The sequence below is a fragment of the Bombina bombina genome, chromosome 8 (genome assembly GCF_027579735.1).
Source record: "Bombina bombina isolate aBomBom1 chromosome 8, aBomBom1.pri, whole genome shotgun sequence".
Taxonomy (NCBI): domain Eukaryota; kingdom Metazoa; phylum Chordata; class Amphibia; order Anura; family Bombinatoridae; genus Bombina; species Bombina bombina.
Genome location: NC_069506.1, coordinates 278,077,904 through 278,102,609, shown reverse-complemented (window position 1 = coordinate 278,102,609; position 24,706 = coordinate 278,077,904). Strand labels below are relative to the sequence as shown.

Here is a 24,706-nt window from a genome sequence, read left to right as displayed (position 1 = left end):
CCCAAGTACCCCGGCAACTGGAACCCCTAGGCCAGTCCTAGGTAACATCCCACAGTGGGATCCACAAAGAGAAAATGCTGAGTAAACACCCTCGGTAACCAGAAGATCAGGACAAAAAGCCCGGGCCCCACAATGTTTAGATTAAACAATCTTCCAGGAAAATAAATCCCTCGTCTGATATAAAGAAACAGACAACCCAGGGAAAAATCCAGAATAACCCGGATAACAAGAGCAAGAAGCCCTTGCAAGTCCCGACCCAAAGGGAAGAGACCATCCCTTACAGGAGCCCAACACTCCAAAGAGCCAAGGCCATAAAAGGTTACTAGAGCTAACAGGCGTCCAAGCAACATTAACATGATTGTGCTTGAAAGCGCTGCTAATCCCCCTTAAGGGACACAAGGCGCTGCTCAATTTATCAACCTCAAAAGGAGGAAGGCTGAGTAGACATCGCCGGGGATCAAACTAGCAACTCTCGGCTTACTACAGTACAGAGTAGCCACATAGCGTTAGTATGCTGAGCTAGCAGTCCATCTGGTCACGAGCTCCCTACACAAGGGGAACAGTGAGGACAAGTCAGCCGAACAGAGGAATATCAAGCCTCCACATCACCTCAGATTCGAAATCAGAGGACAGTAAAACATGGGCTTGTATGCCACCTGGATGGCAATACCCGAACCCTATGAGTGGAAAACCACTAGGACCTCTTCTTCCCGAGAAGGAGATGCAGAGCATTTCCAATACCGGGGAAGGACCCCTAACCGGAGCCTCACTGTCTAATGTCCTGAAAAGGGAACAACCAACTCCCGAAGGGAATCCAAGTCCCCCGAAGGTGACCCATCCACAAGGAGAACGGACAATCCAAGAGGTCTCAATGAAGAAGAGAACCACTAAAGGAACAAGTCTAAAAAGGACAATTTCCTAAAGCAACACCGCCGCTACCGGCGGGAAAGAGGCACTAAACCCTCTAATTTTCCCACCACGTGGGAAGGAATACTCTAGGTTACTAGGGTATTGGAAGCAACAGAGAGTGATGCAGCAAAATTCACTGACCCAGTCACCAGAGAGACGGCTATATAGGACTGAAACAATCCTGAGAGACGCACAGGCCCGCAAGTCCTCTTGAGAATGCTTAGCTGAAACTTGTAAAACAAATAACAAGAAACATAAATAACGTAAATAGCACTCGGCACCCCCACCTGACCAGCAAGGTATAATAGGCGCCACGTGTCTGAATAAGCACGAGACAGAAGATCTGAACCCAAGCAGGACCAGCCTGCAACCAGGGTCATAACTACCAAGCTGGCTAAATCCGCACTCAGAGAGGGAGGAAGAAAAACAGACAAACATGGGACTGCACTGCCCTCCAGTAGCCGAGAGACCTGGGGCAATCAGGCACGATCACAATCGCAAATAAACATCTGGACTTTGTAGACGCGCAAGCACCAAAAGTATGTAAAAGCGAAAACGTGCCACAACCTCAGGGCGGAACAATCCATCCTTCGAGGAGGGAAACACATAACCTGGGTTATCTGCATGTATAGTAGTAGTAGTAGGAAGCGGTAGAGAAATCGCCTTCCGGAGGACTGGGCCCCCCGAGGCGGATGGCTCAGCAGTCCCTTGAAATCCCCAAGCCCGAGGAACAAGGCGCTCTAGGACGGCCTAAAGATCATAACTGACTGACCTGAGTCAATGGGGCCAATTCGCATTCCTCACAGGACGAAGACTCTGAATCAGAAAGTTGAACAATCTCAACACCAGTATCCTCCATAACTGGATAAAGGATACCAACAAAAAAAATTGACTATATAGAAAACAATTAAAATGGCACCTGACACCTACAATGGCTGGGGCACTCACCACCTCCTATGAACCAGACAACAACGGACTAGAATTCTCCATAGCCACACAGTCAGGAATGCGGAAATGGGAGACCAGAACGTAGACACGCCCGGTCGCAAGGTGAACAGTACAGTCCAAAAAAAGCGTGTCCAACCATAAGGTCGCATCACTTCAAAAGGACGTTATGTTCCAATAGCCACGAGTCCAGTTAACACTACACATAAGCAGATTGAATCACATAACAAACATGATGAAAAAAAACAGAATTTATGTTTACCTGATAAATTACTTTCTCCAACGGTGTGTCCGGTCCACGGCTTCATCCTTACTTGTGGGATATTCTCTTCCCGAACAGGAAATGGCAAAGAGCCCAGCAAAGCTGGTCACATGATCCCTCCTAGGCTCCGCCTTCCCCAGTCATTCGACCGACGTAAAGGAGGAATATTTGCATAGGAGAAATCATATGATACCGTGGTGACTGTAGTTAAAGAAAATAAATTATCAGACCTGATTAAAAAACCAGGGCGGGCCGTGGACCGGACACACCGTTGGAGAAAGTAATTTATCAGGTAAACATAAATTCTGTTTTCTCCAACATAGGTGTGTCCGGTCCACGGCTTCATCCTTACTTGTGGGAACCAATACCAAAGCTTTAGGACACGGATGAAGGGAGGGAGCAAATCAGGTAACCTAAATGGAAGGCACCACGGCTTGCAAAACCTTTCTCCCAAAAATAGCCTCAGAAGAAGCAAAAGTATCAAACTTGTAAAATTTGGTAAAAGTGTGCAGTGAAGACCAAGTCGCTGCCTTACATATCTGATCAACAGAAGCCTCGTTCTTGAAGGCCCATGTGGAAGCCACAGCCCTAGTGGAATGAGCTGTGATTCTTTCAGGAGGCTGCTGTCCGGCAGTCTCATAAGCCAATCTGATGATGCTTTTAATCCAAAAAGAGAGAGAGGTAGAAGTTGCTTTTTGACCTCTCCTTTTACCAGAATAAACAACAAACAAGGAAGATGTTTGTCTAAAATCCTTTGTAGCATCTAAATAGAATTTTAGAGCGCGAACAACATCCAAATTGTGCAACAAATGTTCCTTCTTTGAAACTGGATTCGGACACAAAGAAGGCACGACTATCTCCTGGTTAATGTTTTTGTTAGAAACAACTTTCGGAAGAAAGCCAGGTTTAGTACGTAAAACCACCTTATCTGCATGGAACACCAGATAAGGAGGAGAACACTGCAGAGCAGATAATTCTGAAACTCTTCTAGCAGAAGAAATTGCAACCAAAAACAAAACTTTCCAAGATAATAACTTAATATCAACGGAATGTAAGGGTTCAAACGGAACCCCCTGAAGAACTGAAAGAACTAAATTGAGACTCCAGGGAGGAGTCAAAGGTTTGTAAACAGGCTTGATTCTAACCAGAGCCTGAACAAAGGCTTGAACATCTGGCACAGCTGCCAGCTTTTTGTGAAGTAACACAGACAAGGCAGAAATCTGTCCCTTCAAGGAACTTGCAGATAATCCTTTCTCCAATCCTTCTTAAAGAAAGGATAGAATCTTAGGAATTTTTACCTTGTCCCAAGGGAATCCTTTAGATTCACACCAACAGATATATTTTTTCCATATTTTGTGGTAAATTTTTCTAGTTACAGGCTTTCTGGCCTGAACAAGAGTATCAATAACAGAATCTGAGAACCCTCGCTTTGATAAGATCAAGCGTTCAATCTCCAAGCAGTCAGTTGGAGTGAGACCAGATTCGGATGTTCGAACGGACCTTGAACAAGAAGGTCTCGTCTCAAAGGTAGCTTCCATGGTGGAGCCAATGACATATTCACCAGGTCTGCATACCAAGTCCTGCGTGGCCACGCAGGAGCTATCAAGATCACCGATGCCCTCTCCTGATTGATCCTGGCTACCAGCCTGGGGATGAGAGGAAACGGCGGGAATACATAAGCTAGTTTGAAGGTCCAAGGTGCTACTAGTGCATCTACTAGAGTCGCCTTGGGATCCCTGGATCTGGACCCGTAGCAAGGAACCTTGAAGTTCTGACGAGAGGCCATCAGATCCATGTCTGGAATGCCCCACAGTTGAGTAATGTGGGCAAAGATTTCCGGATGGAGTTCCCACTCCCCCGGATGTAATGTCTGACGACTTCAGAAAATCCGCTTCCCAATTTTCCACTCCTGGGATGTGGATTGCAGACAAGTGGCAGGAGTGAGTCTCCGCCCATTGAATGATTTTGGTCACTTCTTCCATCGCCAGGGAACTCCTTGTTCCCCCCTGATGGTTGATGTACGCAACAGTCGTCATGTTGTCTGATTGAAACCGTATGAACTTGGCCTTTGCTAGCTGAGGCCAAGCCTTGAGAGCATTGAGTATCGCTCTCAGTTCCAGAATATTTATCGGTAGAAGAGATTCTTCCCGAGACCAAAGACCCTGAGCTTTCAGGGGTCCCCAGGCCGCGCCCCAGCCCATCAGACTGGCGTCGGTCGTGACAATGACCCACTCTGGTCTGCGGAAGCTCATCCCCTGTGACAGGTTGTCCAGGGACAGCCACCAACGGAGTGAATCTCTGGTCCTCTGATTTACTTGTATCGTCGGAGACAAGTCTGTATAGTCCCCATTCCACAGACTGAGCATGCACAGTTGTAATGGTCTTAGATGAATGCGCGCAAAAGGAACTATGTCCATTGCCGCTACCATCAAACCTATTACTTCCATCAGAATGTCGTCCAAGTAAGGTACTACTGCAATGCCCCTTGGTCTTAGCACCGCTAGAAGGGACCCTAGTACCTTTGTGAAAATCCTTGGAGCAGTGGCTAATCCGAACGGAAGTGCCACGAACTGGTAATGCTTGTCCAGGAATGCGAACCTTAGGAACCGATGATGTTCCTTGTGGATAGGAATATGTAGATACGCATCCTTTAAATCCACCGTGGTCATGAATTGACCTTCCTGGATGGAAGGAAGAATTGTTCGAATGGTTTCCATTTTGAACGATGGAACCTTGAGAAACTTGTTTAGGATCTTGAGATCTAAGATTGGTCTGAACGTTCCCTCTTTTTTGGGAACTACGAACAGATTGGAGTAGAACCCCATCCCTTGTTCTCCTAATGGAACAGGATGAATCACTCCCATTTTTAACAGGTCTTCTACACAATGTAAGAATGCCTGTTTTTTTATGTGGTCTGAAGACAATTGAGACCTGTGGAACCTCCCCCTTGGGGGAAGCCCTTTGAATTCCAGAAGATAACCTTGGGAGACTATTTCTAGCGCCCAAGGATCCAGAACATCTCTTGCCCAAGCCTGAGCGAAGAGAGAGAGTCTGCCCCCCACCAGATCCGGTCCTGGATCGGGGGCCAACATCTCATGCTGTCTTGGTAGCAGTGGCAGGTTTCTTGGCCTGCTTTCCCTTGTTCCAGCCTTGCATTGGTCTCCAGGCTGGCTTGGCTTGAGAAGTATTACCCTCTTGCTTAGAGGACGTAGCACTTGGGGCTGGTCCGTTTCTACGAAAGGGACGAAAATTAGGTTTATTTTTGGCCTTGAAAGACCTATCCTGAGGAAGGGCGTGGCCCTTGCCCCCAGTGATACCAGAGATAATCTCTTTCAAGTCAGGGCCAAACAGCGTTTTCCCCTTGAAAGGAATGTTAAGCAATTTGTTCTTGGAAGACGCATCCGCTGACCAAGATTTTAACCAAAGCGCTCTGCGCGCCACAATAGCAAACCCAGAATTTTTCGCCGCTAACCTAGCCAATTGCAAAGTGGCGTCTAGGGTGAAAGAATTAGCCAATTTAAGAGCACGGATTCTGTCCATAATCTCCTCATAAGAAGGAGAATTACCAGTGATCGCCTTTTCTAGCTCATCGAACCAGAAACACGCGGCTGTAGTGACAGGGACAATGCATGAAATTGGTTGTAGAAGGTAACCTTGCTGAACAAACATCTTTTTAAGCAAACCTTCTAATTTTTTATCCATAGGATCTTTGAAAGCACAACTATCTTCTATGGGTATAGTGGTGCGTTTGTTTAGAGTAGAAACCGCCCCCTCGACCTTGGGAACTGTCTGCCATAAGTCCTTTCTGGGGTCGACCATAGGAAACAATTTTTTAAATATGGGGGGAGGGACGAAAGGTATACCGGGCCTTTCCCATTCTTTATTTACAATGTCCGCCACCCGCTTGGGTATAGGAAAAGCTTCGGGGGGCCCCGGGACCTCTAGGAACTTGTCCATTTTACATAGTTTCTCTGGGATGACCAAATTCTCACAATCATCCAGAGTGGATAACACCTCCTTAAGCAGAGCGCGGAGATGTTCCAACTTAAATTTAAATGTAATCACATCAGGTTCAGCTTGTTGAGAAATTTTCCCTGAATCTGAAATTTCTCCCTCAGACAAAACCTCCCTGGCCCCCTCAGACTGGTGTAGGGGCCCTTCAGAAACAATCTCATCAGCGTCCTCATGCTCTTCAGTATTTTCTAAAACAGAGCAGTCGCGCTTTCGCTGATAAGTGGGCATTTTGGCTAAAATGTTTTTGATAGAATTATCCATTACAGCCGTTAATTGTTGCATAGTAAGGAGTATTGGCGCGCTAGATGTACTAGGGGCCTCTTGTGTGGGCAAGACTGGTGTAGACGAAGGAGGGGATGATGCAGTACCATGCTTACTCCCCTCACTTGAGGAATCATCTTGGGCATCATTTTCTCTAAATTTTGTGTCACATAAATCACATCTATTTAAATGAGAAGGGACCTTGGCTTCCCCACATTCAGAACACAGTCTATCTGGCAGTTCAGACATGTTAAACAGGCATAAACTTGATAACAAAGTACAAAAAACGTTTTAAAATAAAATCGTTACTGTCACTTTAAATTTTAAACTGAACACACTTTATTACTGCAATTGCGAAAAAGTATGAAGGAATTGTTCAAAATTCACCAAAATTTCACCACAGTGTCTTAAAGCCTTAAAAGTATTGCACACCAAATTTGGAAGCTTTAACCCTTAAAATAACGGAACCTGAGCCGTTTTTATATTTAACCCCTTTACAGTCCCTGGTATCTGCTTTGCTGAGACCCAACCAAGCCCAAAGGGGAATACGATACCAAATGACGCCTTCAGAAAGTCTTTTCTATGTATCAGAGCTCCTCACACATGCATCTGCATGTCATGCTTCTCAAAAACAAGTGCGCAATAAAGGCGCGAAAATGAGACTCTGCCTATGATTAGGGAAAGCCCCTAGAGAATAAGGTGTCCAATACAGTGCCCGCCGGTTATTTTACAAAATTCCCAAGATTAAAATAATTCCTCAAGGCTATGGAGTATAAAATATGTTTATATATAAATCGATTTAGCCCAGAAAATGTCTACAGTCTTAAAAAGCCCTTGTGAAGCCCTTATTTACTGTCTGTAATAAAATGGCTTACCGGATCCCATAGGGAAAATGACAGCTTCCAGCATTACATCGTCTTGTTAGAATGTGTCATACCTCAAGCAGCAAAAGTCTGCTCACTGTTCCCCCAACTGAAGTTAATTCCTCTCAACAGTCCTGTGTGGAACAGCCATCGATTTTAGTAACGGTTGCTAAAATCATTTTCCTCTTACAAACAGAAATCTTCATCTCTTTTCTGTTTCAGAGTAAATAGTACATACCAGCACTATTTTAAAATAACAAACTCTTGATTGAATAATAAAAACTACAGTTAAACACTAAAAAACTCTAAGCCATCTCCGTGGAGATGTTGCCTGTACAACGGCAAAGAGAATGACTGGGGAAGGCGGAGCCTAGGAGGGATCATGTGACCAGCTTTGCTGGGCTCTTTGCCATTTCCTGTTGGGGAAGAGAATATCCCACAAGTAAGGATGAAGCCGTGGACCGGACACACCTATGTTGGAGAAAACCCTGTTCAATAATCCCCCCTCAGGAGATATTAACCCTTGATTCCAAGATACTAAAAGAGTCCCACTGAAACCCTGTATTTTTCATGTGAGTTTGCAGAAACAAATGAGTAACAGTACATTCATAAAGAAGTAAAATGAAACAATCTTACCGGAATCTACACCATGGAACAGGAACACGGCCCTTCAAGTCATGGACTTGAGAGAAGAAAGCAGGCAGCGAAGTGAAGTTCGACAACGCCGATTGCTTGTGGAGTTGTTAAAATGAGTCGGGATGGTGTCGCAGAAAGACTGTTCCTGCATCTTCGGACTCTAACTTTCATCCAAGCCCTCACTGAGAGACTGACAGGATTACTTAAAACTCCCGTCCCATGTTGAAGAGTACTACCCTCCATAAGAGACGAAAACAAACTTCTGACACTTCTCTGCCAACCTCCTGGGATGAAAGGCAAATAATGACTGGGGGATGAGGGAAGTGGGAGGAGTATTTAAGCCTTTGGCTGGGGTGTCTTTGCTTCCTCCTGGTGGCCAGGTTCATATTTCCCAAAATGAATGAATGCAGCTGTGGACTCTTTCCATCTTTGAAGAAAAGAGGTACTATCTTCTAGGGGATATAGATAGCTCGCTCCATCCACCTTAGGAATAGTATGCCATAACTCTAGGATAGAGTCAGAGACTGGAAACATTCTCTTAAAATTTGGTAAAGGAGAAAAAGGAATCCCGGGCTTCTCCCATTCCTTAGTGATGATGTCAGACATACGATATAGAACTGGGAAAAACTCCAGAAACTTGGATTTAATTTTATAAACTCCGTTTAATTTTGAAATCCTTAGGAGTTTCCAATGGTTTTGACACTGGAACATCTAAGGTAGCTAAAACCTCCTTAAGTAGTAAACGAAGGTGTTCAAGCTTAAATCTGAAATTAACCTCCTTAGACTCCACTAGATTGTCTGAATCAGAGTCAGAATCAGAGATCTCCCCCTCAGAAGCAGGTGAGGAATGGTCATCCCCCAAAAATTTAGGATAAAGTGACCAACGCAGCATTGTCATTTGATGAGATTCCCAAGTCAGAGGAAACATATTTAATTTTTCTCTTTCTCTCACCTGCTATAGATAAGGAGCTCAGCGCAGCAGAAACAGACAATTGAAGTTGTGCTGTGAAATCTCCTGACAAAAGAAATTTCTCCAGAAAGAGACTGAGCTCAGCCGCAGGGCTCAGAAAATTGGTGGGGGGCAGGGTGGGTCAGCAGCGAGTAAAGTTATTCCCGGGGTAGCTCTCACGGTGTCCTCAACACAGGTGTCTCAGCCCCAGGGGTCTCGCACGGGCACACCACAGGCAGTAGATAGGAAAGCGGCAATGCATGGGGATACATACTCGTGCCAGGTCTATAGCCTCCATGCACACCTGAAATCGAAGGTGGTAAAGAGGATTCAAGACGGTAAGTACCTCAACATCTTTGAGCTATCCACAGAGGTGCATAGGCAGAAAGAGATGGCAGAGGACTGCATGGGCCGGAAGAAATTTAAGTGGCCCGACATGTTCGTGGAATGGCACCGTTGATTTAGAGTATACGCCACCAGCTACATGAAGAGGCATATATACAAAAGTGGTGCAAAGCACAAGTCACAGGCGTGAAAATATAAAAAGTCCAAGTTTTATTCCAAAATCGTTAAAATCATAAGGTATACAGCCATAGATACTGCACTGACAACAGGCATTGAATGTGAAGCCGTGCTCTTATGCCGACATGTTTCGTGCTACATGCACTTCTTCACTGCTTATAGGAGCAACGGCTTCCCACGGCTCATATTCACTCTTAATCTTAAAGTTACAGTACATAATTACAATCCTGAATACTCATTCTATGCTATTCAATGTAAATTCAAAGGAGAACATTATCATACATTTGTGCAACAAAATATTCTTTCCTATATTAGTTAAACACAAATATGTCCCAAAGTGAGTTCATTAGTAATCTTATAATAGTGCAACAAAATATTCTATCACATATAGATTAAATATATATATGTCCCGGAATGAGTTATATGTATAATTTCATAGTGTGACAATTGTAAGGCTTGCAAAGTTAATCATTCTGTATGCTACCATTAAAGGGACACTGAACCAAAATTTTTTCTTTTGTGATTCAGATAGAGCATGCAATTTTAAACAACTTTCTAATTTATTCCTATTATCAATTTTTCTTCATTCTCTTGCTTTCTTTATTTGAAAAAGAAGGCATCTAAGCTATTTTTTTGGTTCAGAACCATGGAAAGCACTGGTTTAGTGGTAGGTGAATTTACCCACCAATCAGAAAGAACAACACAGTGTGTTCACCAAAAATGGGCCAGCATCTAAACTTACATTCTTGCATTTCAAATAAAGATACCAAGAGAATGAAAATAATTTGATAATAAGAGTAAATTAGAAAGTTGTTTAAAATTGCATGCTTTATCTGAATCACAATAGAAAAAAATTGGGTTCAGTGTCCCTTTAACATTCTGACATATAAATCAATATCCTTTCTAAAATTGAGAACATAAGGGATAGAGGTATTCAGGGTAAAAATCCAAAATTCTTCTCTAAGGTTTAGCTTATTCTCCCTATTTCCCCTCTTCTCTAAATGGGAACATGATCAATCCCTTGTACAGATAAAAGTGTAAAGAGTCAGAGTTAAGAAACTCTCTGAAATGTTTGGCTATTGGCTTATCAAATTCTCGGTCATCTTATATGCTCCAACAACCTGTCCTTTAGAGGTCTCTTTGTTTTCCCCACATGTTTAGAGCACCCCCTACAGGTCAACAAGTATATTACATGTGTAGCAGCACAATTAATGTAGAAATTAATTGTGTGTATATGGTTCATGTGAGAAGAAGTAAAATTAGCTCCTTCTTCCACATAATCAAAGGTTTTACAGATATTTCTCCTGCATTTAAATAAACCCTTTAGTAAGTTTAGATTGATCCAACACATTTCTTACCCTAAAGGGCGTTCAGTGAACGATTCCATCCCGCCAGAACTGAGTTTCATGCACTACCAGTCGTTTGATGACGCACTAGACATAGTGCGGGGAGCCGGGCCTGGGGCTCTGATGTCTAAGCTGGACCTGGAGTCCGCGATCCGCTTGCTCCCTATCCACCCATCCTCATTTAGGCAGATGGGGTGCTGGTTTGATGAAGCTTATTACGTGGACCGCTGCCTACCCATGGGTTGCTCCATCTCCCGTAGTTCCGAATGGCGAGGTTTGGGGTCCCTTTGGACGAGGATAAGACGCAGGGTCCTTGTACGTGTCTCACTTTCCTGGGCATTGAAATTGATTCACTGGCAAGGGAATGCAGGATAAAATGTATAAGATGCTGGAGGTGGTTAGGTCAACCACCTCATCTCGCTGCGGGAGATGCAATCACTTTTGGGTCTCTTAAATTTTGCAGGTAGGATCATTCAGCTTGGTGGTGGCACAACTCTAACCTCGCGGATAAAGATCACGAGAGAGATAGTGGCTGACCTTCAAGTTTGGGACAGATTCCTACAGGACTTCAATGGCATCTGCCTGTGGAGAGGCGACATCATGTGAGGGCGAGCAACGCTTCTTGCTACAGTGGCTAAAGGTAAGCAGGTCACAAAGGGGGCAGTGGCGTCCAGACTTTCAGCTGTTTCTTTCTTTTAAAGGCTATACGCTGTTCAGGACGTTGTGTACCTTTCTCATTTTGCAGATAGTATGGGACTGGGGGCGTATGGAGGTTCCACGAAGAGACATCAGGGAACCAATTACGGCAGACCAACTAATTCTTTTGCTCAGGGAGTTACCGTCAGTCCCCTTTAGAGTCCTGGCTCTTCGGAGCAGCTTTTGGATTGGCTTTTCATGGGGCGCTGCGAGTAGGAGAATTGGTCCTGCCTTCTAAGACTGCTAAAAGGGGGTGTATCATGAATGAACACGTTCATGTGATAGGTGACTTAGAGCTGCTGTTTATCCCACAGTCCAAAACAGATCAAGATGGACGAGGCGCGTGGATTTCCCTTCCAGGGCAACCAGGGACCGCTTGTTGCCCTCAGCAGCTGGTATCTTTTTACATGGAAGTGCAACCAGGAGGGGTCTCCATGTTTTTAATTAACGCTAATGAGGAGCAGTTGACGCAATTTAAATTTAGAAGAATCTTGGGAAGGGTAGCTCAGCGAGCGGGCCTTGACTCCTCACGCATTGTGCCCCACTCCTTTAGGGTGGGGGAAGCTATGACTGCAGCTGAGTTAGGTTGGTCTTCGGATCGTATTCGTTCATTGGGGCGATGGAGATCACAACGGTACAGATCTTACGTCAGACCATTGCAGATACAGTTCCAGTAGTATTGTGTAATAATTGTGTAGCCCTTGGTAATGTGTTTGGCAGATGGAGGTCGTGGGAGTGTTGTATTGTTACATTTTGATGTCAGGACCACTACGGCCAGACACTAAGTGCTATTTCTGTTGCAGGCACACGTCCAGATCCTGTTCAGTGTGGATCTTAGGCCACACATATGTACACTGGGCTTCCATTCATACTTAGGCTGTGCCTGGAGGACAACTGGGATTCCCCTTGGCGGGTTTGTGCTGGGTAGATCTGCCCGCTTTGCTGCAGGATGTTGCTAGGAGGTGGGAAAAACCTCACATCCTTATTCTGCATGCAGGTGGCAATGATGTGGGGTCTATACCCACATTGGATTTAATCCAGGCAATGCAGGCCGATCTGCGGCAGTTCAAGCTATGATTTCCTGGTGTGCGAATTGGGTGGTCGAATGTGATCCCTAGATTGAGGTGGAGGCACATGTGGTGCCATAAGGCAGCTTTTAGATCTGCAAAAAGATAAGCAGGGAAATGAGAAAGCTAGTAAGGGACCTCAAGGGTTTTGTGATACAGCATGGGACCATTTCTACAGCCCATAAAGGCTTATGCCGGCAGGATCGGGTTCATTTGGAGCCCGTAGGAATGGACCTGTTCATGCAAAACATCAGTTAAGTGTCCCAACAGTATTATTGCACAAAAGTAAATAATAGACTAAAAACCTGCCATTTTTAAAAAAATAAATAAAGATGGCACCTATATATCCCTCATTCGAAGTAATGCAGCTGACTGGGGAGACTTACCACATCCTTTAAGTACAGAAGGATAGAACTCTATCGGAGCAAACAGACACAATATCAGTCACGTTATCCACTGACTCCAACTAAAATCTCCAAGGCGGAAGTCAGCGGAGCGCGAGAAAACATGTGACCACGACTAAACAGAAAAAAACAGAAGCGGAGCGAGTGGTAAAACGGCGCCAAAACAACTGCCATAAAAAATATAAGTACATGGAAATTTTTAAATCGTGGAATCTGTATATATTTTTGTGTTTTTTTTTAATTGTATTTGATATATTGCAATTTTTAGATGCAATTTATAAAAATTACCTCAAGGTCACTATATGATCATTGAAATTAAAAAATACCTATTTGTGAAAGGGTTATTGAAAACTGGGTGGTCTATGTAAAGCGCATATAAGCTTCAGCTGTGCAAATTAAATATATATACATGACTAAGGGCGATATGGCCTGAAACTTTATACTTTATATGCCCCTTCAATAGATTATTTCTACACTGCAAGTGTTGCTGCTGCATTGATGTTATGACAGTTATACATGTCTGCTAGACAAGATACTTCACAGGACAACAAAGTCTTTATGACAGTGAGATACGTCCCATAGACACCTTTGGTTCTATCCAGTAACAATACTTTACCATAACAAAACAGACATGAAAATATTTTGGAGTTACATATATTTATTTACATAAATCAAATCCACTAAAGAAACACTAGAATGCAGGTGAACAGATGCTCAATAAAATTCAAACATGATTTTACCTTTACCACGAGGACCCTTGGCAACCTCAAGTGCATCTATGCATTTAGGACATTGCCTTCCCCTACCCTCCCTTACTCCACTTCACTCACCTGCCAGGTACTTAGTCCTTGGAAGAAGAAGAACAGAGCAAATCCCCATACCACAGAGGTGCAGATGATACAGAAAAGAGGGATTGGACGGATCCTTTCACCACTGCGCAACTATAAGAAATTTGAGAAAAGAGAAAATGGGTTGGGGATAAATAGAAAGAGAAAGTCACTGATACAAAAGGTGGAAATTATTAGCACTATGGTGCATCCATTATCAGTGCACCAGCTATCCTTTCCCTCAATTCATCTACTGAGTCAATAACTCAACAAATCCAGCCATCCTGTCCCCCAACTCAACAATGCAGCCATTCCGTCCCAATGTCAACAATGCAGCTAATTTGTCCCCAAGTCAACAATCCAGCTGTCTTTTCCTCAACTAAACAATTTAGCCACCCTTTCCCCAAATCATCAATCCAGCCAGCCATCTCATCCCCAACAAAACAAACTAAGAATCCCTTCTCAAATTCAACAAACCAGCCTTTCTCATCTCAATATATCTCCCATCTCTTCTCTAACTCAACTATCTAGCCATTCCATAGCACCCCTAATGCTGAACTCAAACAAACCAACCAACCCTTCCCAAACTCAACAAACCAGCAATTAATCAAATAATTTTCTGGCATTTCTTTAATCCACAGCTGTCATCACTCCCTTAAATTATTTTGATAAGGAATGCCTATTTAGTTGTTATCTCTCCCACCATCTCGCTGAAGGCTAAAAACTTACCAGCTATTCTAACTCAAGCTCACTCCACATTTCTCCACTGTAACTGAGCAACAATTTTGTTCTGTAATAAAACCGTCATTCCTCAACACTATCCCAATTCAAACTCACCAGTCCTCCACACATTGGGCCAATCTTACTCAGCTTACTAGATATTGTCTTCAATTTTACCTTGGCTATCTAACAATGTCCAAACCATTCACAAAAACACTGGTTACCTCTCTTTTATAATCTTAACATAAAACTCATCGGTCAATCTAACACATAACTCATCCAGATTTGTATTTTTATTCATTGATCATGATGCCAAGACCTCACTGGCCTTATTTCCCTTAGTCAGTAAATACCCCTCTTTAAACGTATCAATCACACATTTAGCAAATCACTGCACATCCCCATCTCTTTTTCTATTTCTCCCTTGTTTGCTGGAAATCGCTCATCCCCTTACAAGCCAGCCACATAAACTACCTTCATGGTGATGTAGAAGGCACAATACAGCAGTAAGTTGCAAATTCCAATGGCTAGGAGATAGGAAGCAAAATCGTTGGGTCTGACAATGAGTCCGAAGGCTGCCCTGTAAAATCGGAATTTTGAGACTGATTAGTGCCCACCAGATGTGGTAAAATATAGTAACTTAACTCTGAATTTAAAGTGAAGGTAAACTTTGGTGATTGAAAGCCCGTTTTTTTAAAATAATATTAAACAGGGGCACTTTCATTCATCAAAGTTTACAAAGCAGCCATTTTGATTAAAAACTTACCTTTGCTTTTTTCACAGCCAGAGCAGCTTACCCCTCCTGGAAATCCTTTCTTCACATGTCAGCAATGACTAATCTGGCTTCCTCCAATCACGGCTTTTCCCCCAGGGTACTCATTGCCTGAGGCCATGCTGTGATTGGCGGAAGCCAAATTAGTCATTGCTGACGTGTGAAGAAAGGACTTCCAGGAGGGGGAAGCTGCTCTGGCTGAGAAAAGAAAAAAAGGTAAGTTTTTAATCAAAATGGCTGCTTTGTAAACTTTGATGAATGAAAGTGCCCCTGTTTTTAATAGTATTTTTAAAAAACGGGCTTTCATTCATCAAAGTTTACCTTCACTTTAAGAAAGTATCAAACAAGGTCTCATAAAAAAGATACCAGACCACAGAAAATACTTACAAGGACCAATTTACAATGTTCCCCATTACAAGCAGCACCATGCGGTCCTGAAAAATAAAGGCAGGTAGTGTGAGAGAGGAGATGTATTACTGGAGCAACGAGAGAAGGGAAAGATGAAATAAGCAAAATGGAGGATTAGGGAGGAGCAAATGATGGGAGTGTAAGAGGAGAAACAGAGAGTAGAAGCAATCAAGAGTAGGGAAGCATGATAGGAGCAACAGAACAGAGGGGAAATAAACTAGCAATGAGCAAACAAAAGTGGAAGGGGGGTGAAAGGCAGCATCAGAGGGACAAGGAGAGTAACTTATTAGAAGAGAAGTCAGAAGAAAGGGGATAAGTAGAGGAGGAAGTGAGAGCACAGAGAGGGGGGGGAGTAGAGGGGGAAGTGAGAGCACAGAGAGGAGGATAAGTAGAGGAGGAAGTGAGAGCACAGAGAGGGGGATAAGTAGAGGGAGAAGTGAGAGCACAGAGAGGGGGATAAGAAGAGGGAGAAGTGAGAGCACAGAGAGGGGGATGAGAAGAGGGAGAAGTGAGAGCACAAAGAGGGGGATAAGAAGAGGGAGAAGTGAGAGCACAAAGAGGGGGATAAGAAGAGGGAGAAATGAGAGCACAAAGAGGGGGATAAGAAGAGGGAGAAGTGAGAGCACAGAGAGGGGGATAAGAAGAGGGAGAAGTGAGAGCACAGAGAGGGGGGTAAGTAGAGGGAGAAGTGAGAGTACAGAGAGGGGGATAAGTAGAGGGGGAAGTGAGAGCACAGAGAGGGAGATAAGTAGAGGGGGGAGTGAGAGCACAGAGAGGGAGATAAGTAGAGGGGGAAGTGAGAGCACAGAGAGGGGGGAAAGTAGAGGGGGGAGTGAGAGCACAGAGAGGGGGATAAGTAGAGGGGGAAGTGAGAGCACAGAGAGGGAGATAAGTAGAGGGGGAAGTGAGAGCACAGAGAGGGGGATAAGTAGAGGAGGAAGTGAGAGCACAGAGAGGGGGATAAGTAGAGGAGGAAGTGAGAGCACAGAGAGGGGGATAAGTAGAGCGGGAAGTGAGAGCACAGAGAGGGAGATAAGTAGAGGGGGAAGTGAGAGCACAGAGAGGGAGATAAGTAGAGGGGGGAGTGAGAGCACAGAGAGGGGGATAAGTAGAGGGGGATAAGTAGAGGAGGAAGTGAGAGCACAGAGAGGGAGATAAGTAGAGGGGGAAGTGAGAGCACAGAGAGGGAGATAAGTAGAGGGGGGAGTGAGAGCACAGAGAGGGAGATAAGTAGAGGGGGAAGTGAGAGCACAGAGAGGGGGGAAAGTAGAGGGGGAAGTGAGAGCATAGAGAGGGGGATAAGTAGAGGGGGAAGTGAGAGCGCAGAGAGGGGGATAAGTAGAGGGGGCAATGAGAGCACAGAGAGGGGGGAAAGTAGAGGAGGAGTGAGAGCAAAGAGAGGGGGGTAAGTAGAGGAGGAAGTGAGAGCACAGAGAGGGGGATAAGTAGAGGGGGAAGTGAGAGCACAGAGAGGGGGATAAGTAGAGGGGGAAGTCAGAGCACAGAGAGGGGCATAAGTAGAGGGGAAATTGAGAGCACAGAGAGGGGGGAAAGTAGAGGAGGAGTGAGAGCAAAGAGAGGGGGGTAAGTAGAGGAGGAAGTGAGAGCACAGAGAGGGGGATAAGTAGAGAAGTAAGTGAGAGCACAGAGAGGGGGGTAAGTAGAGGAAGAAGTGAGAGCACAGAGAGGGGGGGTAAGTAGAGTAGGAAGTGAGAGCACAGAGAGGGGGATAAGTAGAGGGGGGAGTGAGAGCACAGAGAGGGGGATAAGTAGAGGAGGAAGTGAGAGCACAGAGAGGGGGATAAGTAGAGAGAGCACAGAGAGGGGGATAAGTAGAGGGGGAAGTGAGAGCACAGGAAGGGAGAGCACCGAGAGGGGGATAAGTAGAGGGGGAAGTGAGAGCACAGAGAGGGGGATAAGTAGAGGGGGAAGTGAGAGCACAGAGAGGGGGGTAAGTAGGAGGGGGAAGTGAGAGCACAGAGAGGGAGATAAGTAGAGGGGGAAGTGAGAGCACAGGAAGTGAGAGCAAAGAGGGGAGGGTAAGTAGAAGAGGAAGTGAGAGCACAGGAAGCGAGAGCAAAGAGAGGGGGATAAGTAGAGGGGGAAGTGAGAGCACAGAGAGGGAGATAAGTAGAGGGGGGAGTGAGAGCACAGAGAGGGAGATAAGTAGAGGGGGAAGTGAGAGCACAGAGAGGGGGGAAAGTAGAGGGGGGAGTGAGAGCACAGAGAGGGGGATAAGTAGAGGGGGAAGTGAGAGCACAGAGAGGGAGATAAGTAGAGGGGGAAGTGAGAGCACAGAGAGGGGGATAAGTAGAGGAGGAAGTGAGAGCACAGAGAGGGGGATAAGTAGAGGAGGAAGTGAGAGCACAGAGAGGGGGATAAGTAGAGCGGGAAGTGAGAGCACAGAGAGGGAGATAAGTAGAGGGGGAAGTGAGAGCACAGAGAGGGAGATAAGTAGAGGGGGGAGTGAGAGCACAGAGAGGGGGATAAGTAGAGGGGGATAAGTAGAGGAGGAAGTGAGAGCACAGAGAGGGAGATAAGTAGAGGGGGAAGTGAGAGCACAGAGAGGGAGATAAGTAGAGGGGGGAGTGAGAGCACAGAGAGGGAGATAAGTAGAGGGGGAAGTGAGAGCACAGAGAGGGGGGAAAGTAGAGGGGGAAGTGAGAGCATAGAGAGGGGGATAAGTAGAGGGGGAAGTGAGAGCGCAGAGAGGGGGATAAGTAGAGGGGGCAATGAGAGCACAGAGAGGGGGGAAAGTAGAGGAGGAGTGAGAGCAAAGAGAGGGGGGTAAGTAGAGGAGGAAGTGAGAGCACAGAGAGGGGGATAAGTAGAGGGGGAAGTGAGAGCACAGAGAGGGGGATAAGTAGAGGGGGAAGTCAGAGCACAGAGAGGGGCATAAGTAGAGGGGAAATTGAGAGCACAGAGAGGGGGGAAAGTAGAGGAGGAGTGAGAGCAAAGAGAGGGGGGTAAGTAGAGGAGGAAGTGAGAGCACAGAGAGGGGGATAAGTAGAGAAGTAAGTGAGAGCACAGAGAGGGGGGTAAGTAGAGGAAGAAGTGAGAGCACAGAGAGGGGGGGTAAGTAGAGTAGGAAGTGAGAGCACAGAGAGGGGGATAAGTAGAGTAGGAAGTGAGAGCACAGAGAGGGGGATAAGTAGAGGAAGAAGTGAGAGCACAGAGAGGGGGGGTAAGTAGAGTAGGAAGTGAGAGCACAGAGAGGGGGATAAGTAGAGTAGGAAGTGAGAGCACAGAGAGAGGGATAAGTAGAGGGGGAAGTGGGAGCACAGAGAGGGAGATAAGTAGAGTAGGAAGTGAGAGCACAGAGAGGGGGATAAGTAGAGGGGGAAGTGAGAGCACAGAGAGGGGGATAAGTAGAGGGGGAAATGAGAGCACAGAGAGGGGGTAAGTAGATGGGTTAAGTGAGAGCACCAAGAGAGGGATAAAAAGAGGGGGAAGTGAGAGCACCAAGAGGGGGATAAAAAGAGGGGGAAGTGAGAGCACAGAGAGGGGGGTAAGTAGAGGGAGAAGTGAGAGCACAGAGAGGGGGATGTGAGAGTACAGAGAGTGGGATAAGTAGAGGAGGAATTGAGAGCACAGAGAGGGTGATAAGTAGGAGGGGAAGTGAGAGCACAGAGAGGGAGATAAGTAGAGGGGGAAGTGAGAGCACAGAGAGGGGGATATGTAGAGGGGGAAGTAGGAGCACAGAGAGGGGAAAAGTAGAGGGGGAAGTGTGAGCACAGAGAGGGGGATAAGTAGAGGGGGAAGTGAGAGCACAGAGAAGTTGATAAGTAGAGGGGGAAGTGAGAGCACAGAGAAGGGGATAAGTAGAGGGGGAAGTGAGAGCACAGAGAGGGGGATAAGTAGAGGGGGAGTGAGAGCACAGAGAGGGGGGTAAGTAGAGGGGGAAGTGAGAGCACAAAGAGGGGGGTAAGTAGAGGGGGGAGTGAGAGCACAGAGAGGGGGTTAAGTAGAGGGGAAAGTGAGAGCACAGAGAGGGGGGTAAGTAGAGGGGGGAGTGAAAGCACAGAGAGGGGGGTAAGTAGAGGGGGAAGTGAGAGCACAAAGAGGGGGGTAAGTAGAGGGGGTAGTGAGAGCACAGAGAGGGGGTAAGTAGAGGGGAAAGTGAGAGCACAGAGAGGGGGGTAAGTAGAGGGGGGAGTGAGAGCACAGAGAGGGGGATAAGTAGAGGAGGAAGTGAGAGCACAGAGAGGGGGATAAGTAGAGAGAGCACAGAGAGGGGGATAAGTAGAGGGGGAAGTGAGAGCACAGGAAGGGAGAGCACCGAGAGGGGGATAAGTAGAGGGGGAAGTGAGAGCACAGAGAGGGGGATAAGTAGAGGGGGAAGTGAGAGCACAGAGAGGGGGGTAAGTAGGAGGGGGAAGTGAGAGCACAGAGAGGGAGATAAGTAGAGGGGGAAGTGAGAGCACAGGAAGTGAGAGCAAAGAGGGGAGGGTAAGTAGAAGAGGAAGTGAGAGCACAGGAAGCGAGAGCAAAGAGAGGGGGATAAGTAGAGGGGGAAGTGAGAGCACAGAGAGCGGGGTAAGTAGAGGAGGAAGTGAGAGCATAGAGAGGGGGATAAGTAGGAGGGGGAAGTGAGAGCACAGAGAGGGGGATAAGTAGGAGGGGGAAGTGAGAGCACAGAGAGGGGGATAAGTAGAGGGGGAAGTCAGATCACAGAAAGTGAGAGCAAAGAGAGGAGGGTAAGTAGAAGAGGAAGTGAGAGCACAGAGAGGGGGATAAGTAGGAGGGGGAAGTGAGAGCACAGAGAGGGGGATAAGTAGAGGGGGAAGTGAGATCACAGGAAGTGAGAGAACACAGTGGAGGGTAAGTAGAAGAGGAATTGAGAGCACAGGAAGCGAGAGCACAGAGAGGGGGATAAGTAGAGGGGGAAGTGAGAGCATGAAGAGCAGGATAAAAAGAGGGGGAAGTGAGAGCACAGAGAGGGTTGTAATTAGAGGGAGAAGTGAGAGCACAGAGAGGGGTATAAGTAGAGGGGGAAGTGAGAGTACAGAGAGGGGGATAAGTAGAGGAGGAAGTAAGAGCACAGAGAGGGGGACAAGTAGGAGGGGAAGTGAGAGCACAGAGAGGGGGATAAGTAGAGTAGGAAGTGAGAGCACAGAAAGGGGGATAAGTAGAGGGGGAAGTGAGAGTACAGAGAGGGAGATAAGTAGAGGGGGGAAGTGGGAGCAAAGAGAGGGGGATAAGTAGAGGGGGAAGTGAGAGCAAAGAGAGAGGGATACGTAGAGGGGGAAGTGAGAGCACAGAGAGGGGGATAAGTAAAGGGGGAAGTGGGAGCACAGAGAGGGGGATAAGTAGAGGGGAAAGTGAGAGCACAGAGAGGGGGGTAAGTAGAGGGGGGAGTGAGAGCACAGAGAGGGGGATAAGTAGAGGAGGAAGTGAGAGCACAGAGAGGGGGATAAGTAGAGAGAGCACAGAGAGGGGGATAAGTAGAGGGGGAAGTGAGAGCACAGGAAGGGAGAGCACCGAGAGGGGGATAAGTAGAGGGGGAAGTGAGAGCACAGAGAGGGGGATAAGTAGAGGGGGAAGTGAGAGCACAGAGAGGGGGATAAGTAGAGGGGGAAGTGAGAGCACAGAGAGGGGGGTAAGTAGGAGGGGGAAGTGAGAGCACAGAGAGGGAGATAAGTAGAGGGGGAAGTGAGAGCACAGGAAGTGAGAGCAAAGAGGGGAGGGTAAGTAGAAGAGGAAGTGAGAGCACAGGAAGCGAGAGCAAAGAGAGGGGGATAAGTAGAGGGGGAAGTGAGAGCACAGAGAGCGGGGTAAGTAGAGGAGGAAGTGGGAGCACAGAGAGGGGGATAAGTAGAGGGGGAAGTGGGAGCACAGAGAGAGAGATAAGTAGAGGGGGAAGTGAGAGCACAGAGAGGAGGGTAAGTAGAGGGGGAAGTGAGAGCACAGAGAGCGGGGGAAGTAGAGGGGGGAGTGAGAGCACAGAGAGGGGGATAAGTAGAGGGTGAAGTGAGAGCACAGAGAGGGGGTAAGTAGAGGGGGAGTGAGAGCACAGAGAGGGGGGTAAGTAGAGGGGGAAGTGAGAGCACAGAGAGGGGGGTAAATAGAAGTCGAAGTGAGAGCACAGAGAGGGGGATAAGTAGAAGGGGCAGTGAGAGCACAGAGAGGGGGGTAAGTAGAGAAGGAAGTGAGAGCACACAGAGGAGGATAAGTAGAGGGGGAAGTGAGAGCACAGAGAGGGGGGTAAGTAGGAGCACAGAGAGGGGGATAAGGACAGGGAAGAAATAACAAGATGACATCAGCTAATAGTCACATCAGCTAACAACCTGTAGTGTCAGCTGTTACACACTACTGACATCAGCTAGTAGCACAACCTGTAGTGATAGCTGTTACACACTACTGATATCAGATAATAACACAACCTGTAGTGTCAGTTGTTACACACTACTGACATCAGCAAATGGCACAACCTGTAGTGTCAGCTGTTACACCCTACTGACATCAGCTAATAACACAACCTGTAGTGATAGCTATTACACACTACTGATATCAGATAATAACACAACCTGTAGTGTCAGTTGTTACACACTACTGACATCAGCAAATGGCACAACCTGTAGTGTCAGCTGTTACACACTACTGACATCAGCTAGTAGCACAACCTGTAGTGATAGCTGTTACACACTACTGATATCAGATAATAACACAACCTGTAGTGTCAGTTGTTACACACTACTGGCATCAGCAAATGGCACAACCTGTAGTGTCAGCTGTTACACACTACTGACATCAGCTAATAACACAAATTGTAGTGATAGCTGTTACACACTACTGATATCAGCTAATAACACAACCTGTAGTGTCAGCTGTTACACACAACTGACATCAGCTAATAACACAAATTGTAGTGTCAGCTGTTACACACTACTGACATCAGCTAATAACACAACCTGTAGTGTCAGCTGTTACACACTGCTGACATCAGCTAATAACACACCCTGTAGTGTCAGCTGTTACACACTATTGACATCCGCTAATAACACACCCTGTAGTGTCAGCTGTTACACACTACTGACATCAGCTAATAACACACCCTGTAGTGTCAGCTGTCACACACAACTGACATCAGGTAATAACACACTACTGATATCAGCTAATAACACAACCTGTAGTGTCAACTGTTACACACTACTGACATCAGCTAATAACACAACCTTTAGTGTCAGCTGTTACACACTACTCACATCAGCTAATAACACAAACTGTAGTGTCAGCTGTTACACACTACTGACATCAGCTAATAACACAACTTGTAGTGTCAGCTGTTACACACTACTGACATCAGTTAATAGCACAACCTGTAGTGTCAGCTGTTACACACTACTAACATCAGCTAATAACACAGCCTGTAGTGTCAGCTGTTACACACTACTGACATCAGCTAATAACACACCCTGTAGTGTCAGCTCTTACACACTACTGACATCAGCTAATAACACAACCTATAGTGTCAGCTGTTACACACCACTGACATCAGCTAATAGAACAAACTGTAGTGATAGCTGTTAAATACTACAGACATTAGCTAATAACACAACCTGTAGTGTCAGCTGTTACACACTAATGACATGAGCTAATAACACAACCTGTAGTGATAGCTGTTACACACTACTGACATCAGCTAATAACACAACCTATAGAGTCAGCTGTAACACACTACTGACATCAGCTAATAGAACAAACTGTAGTGATAGCTGTTAAATACTACAGACATTAGCTAATAACACAACCTGTAGTGTCAGCTGTTACACACTACTGACATCAGCTAATAACACAACCTATAGAGTCAGCTGTAACACACTACTGACATCAGCTAATAACACAACCTGTAGTGTCAGCTGTTACACAATACTGACATCAGCTAATAACACAACCTGTGGTGTCAGCTGTTACACACCACTCACATCAGCTAATAGCGCAACCTGTAGTGTCAGCTGTTACACACTACTGACATCAGCTAATAACACAACTCGTAGTGTCAGCTGTTACACACTACTGACATCAGCTAATAACACAACATGTAGTGTCAGCTGTTACACACTACTGACATCAGCTAATAATACAACATGTAGTGATAGCTGTTACACACCACTCACATCAGCTAATAACACAACCTGTAGTGATAGCTGTTAAACACTACTGACATCAGCTAATAACACAACCTGTAGTGTCAGCTGTTACACACTACTGACATCAGCTAATAATACAACATGTAGTGTCAGCTGTTACACACTACTGACATCAGCTAATAGCACAACCTGTAGTGTCAGCTGTTACACACCACTCACATCAGCTAATAGCGCAACCTGTAGTGTCAGCTGTTACACACTACTGACATCAGCTAATAACACAACTCGTAGTGTCAGCTGTTACACACTACTGACATCAGCTAATAACACAACATGTAGTGTCAGCTGTTACACACTACTGACATCAGCTAATAATACAACATGTAGTGATAGCTGTTACACACCACTCACATCAGCTAATAACACAACCTGTAGTGATAGCTGTTAAACACTACTGACATCAGCTAATAACACAACCTGTAGTGATAGCTGTTAAACACTACTGACATCAGCTAATAACACAACCTGTAGTGTCAGCTGTTACACACTACTGACATCAGCTAATAATACAACATGTAGTGTCAGCTGTTACACACTACTGACATCAGCTAATAGCACAACCTGTAGTGTCAGCTGTTACACACCACTCACATCAGCTAATAACACAACCTGTAGTGATAGCTGTTACACACTACTGACATCAGCTAATAACACAACCTGTAGTGATAGCTGTTACACACCACTCACATCAGCTAATAACACAACATGTAGTGTCAGCTGTTACACACCACTCACATCAGCTAATAACACAACCTGTAGTGATAGCTGTTAAACACTACTGACATCAGCTAATAATACAACATGTAGTGTCAGCTGTTACACACTACTGACATCAGCTAATAACACAACATGTAGTGTCAGCTGTTACACACTACTGACATCAGCTAATAATACAACATGTAGTGATAGCTGTTACACACCACTCACATCAGCTAATAACACAACCTGTAGTGAT

The 24,706-nt window shown here is 45.7% G+C and overlaps 1 protein-coding gene across 4 annotated transcripts in view; it reads right to left on the bottom strand.

Annotated features, from left to right (window-relative positions):
• The window catches only part of SIDT2 (SID1 transmembrane family member 2), a 526,209-nt gene that overhangs the window by 43,025 nt on the left and 458,478 nt on the right, over positions 1-24,706 (bottom strand). For all 4 annotated transcript variants that reach the window (XM_053691390.1, XM_053691389.1, XM_053691392.1 and 1 more), the window contains 3 exons: positions 15,581-15,627; positions 14,896-15,001; positions 13,705-13,815 (listed from right to left, as the gene is read on the bottom strand). In XM_053691390.1, the coding sequence (XP_053547365.1) occupies positions 13,705-13,815; positions 14,896-15,001; positions 15,581-15,627 (264 nt within the window). The remainder of the gene's footprint in view (positions 1-13,704; positions 13,816-14,895; positions 15,002-15,580; positions 15,628-24,706) is intronic.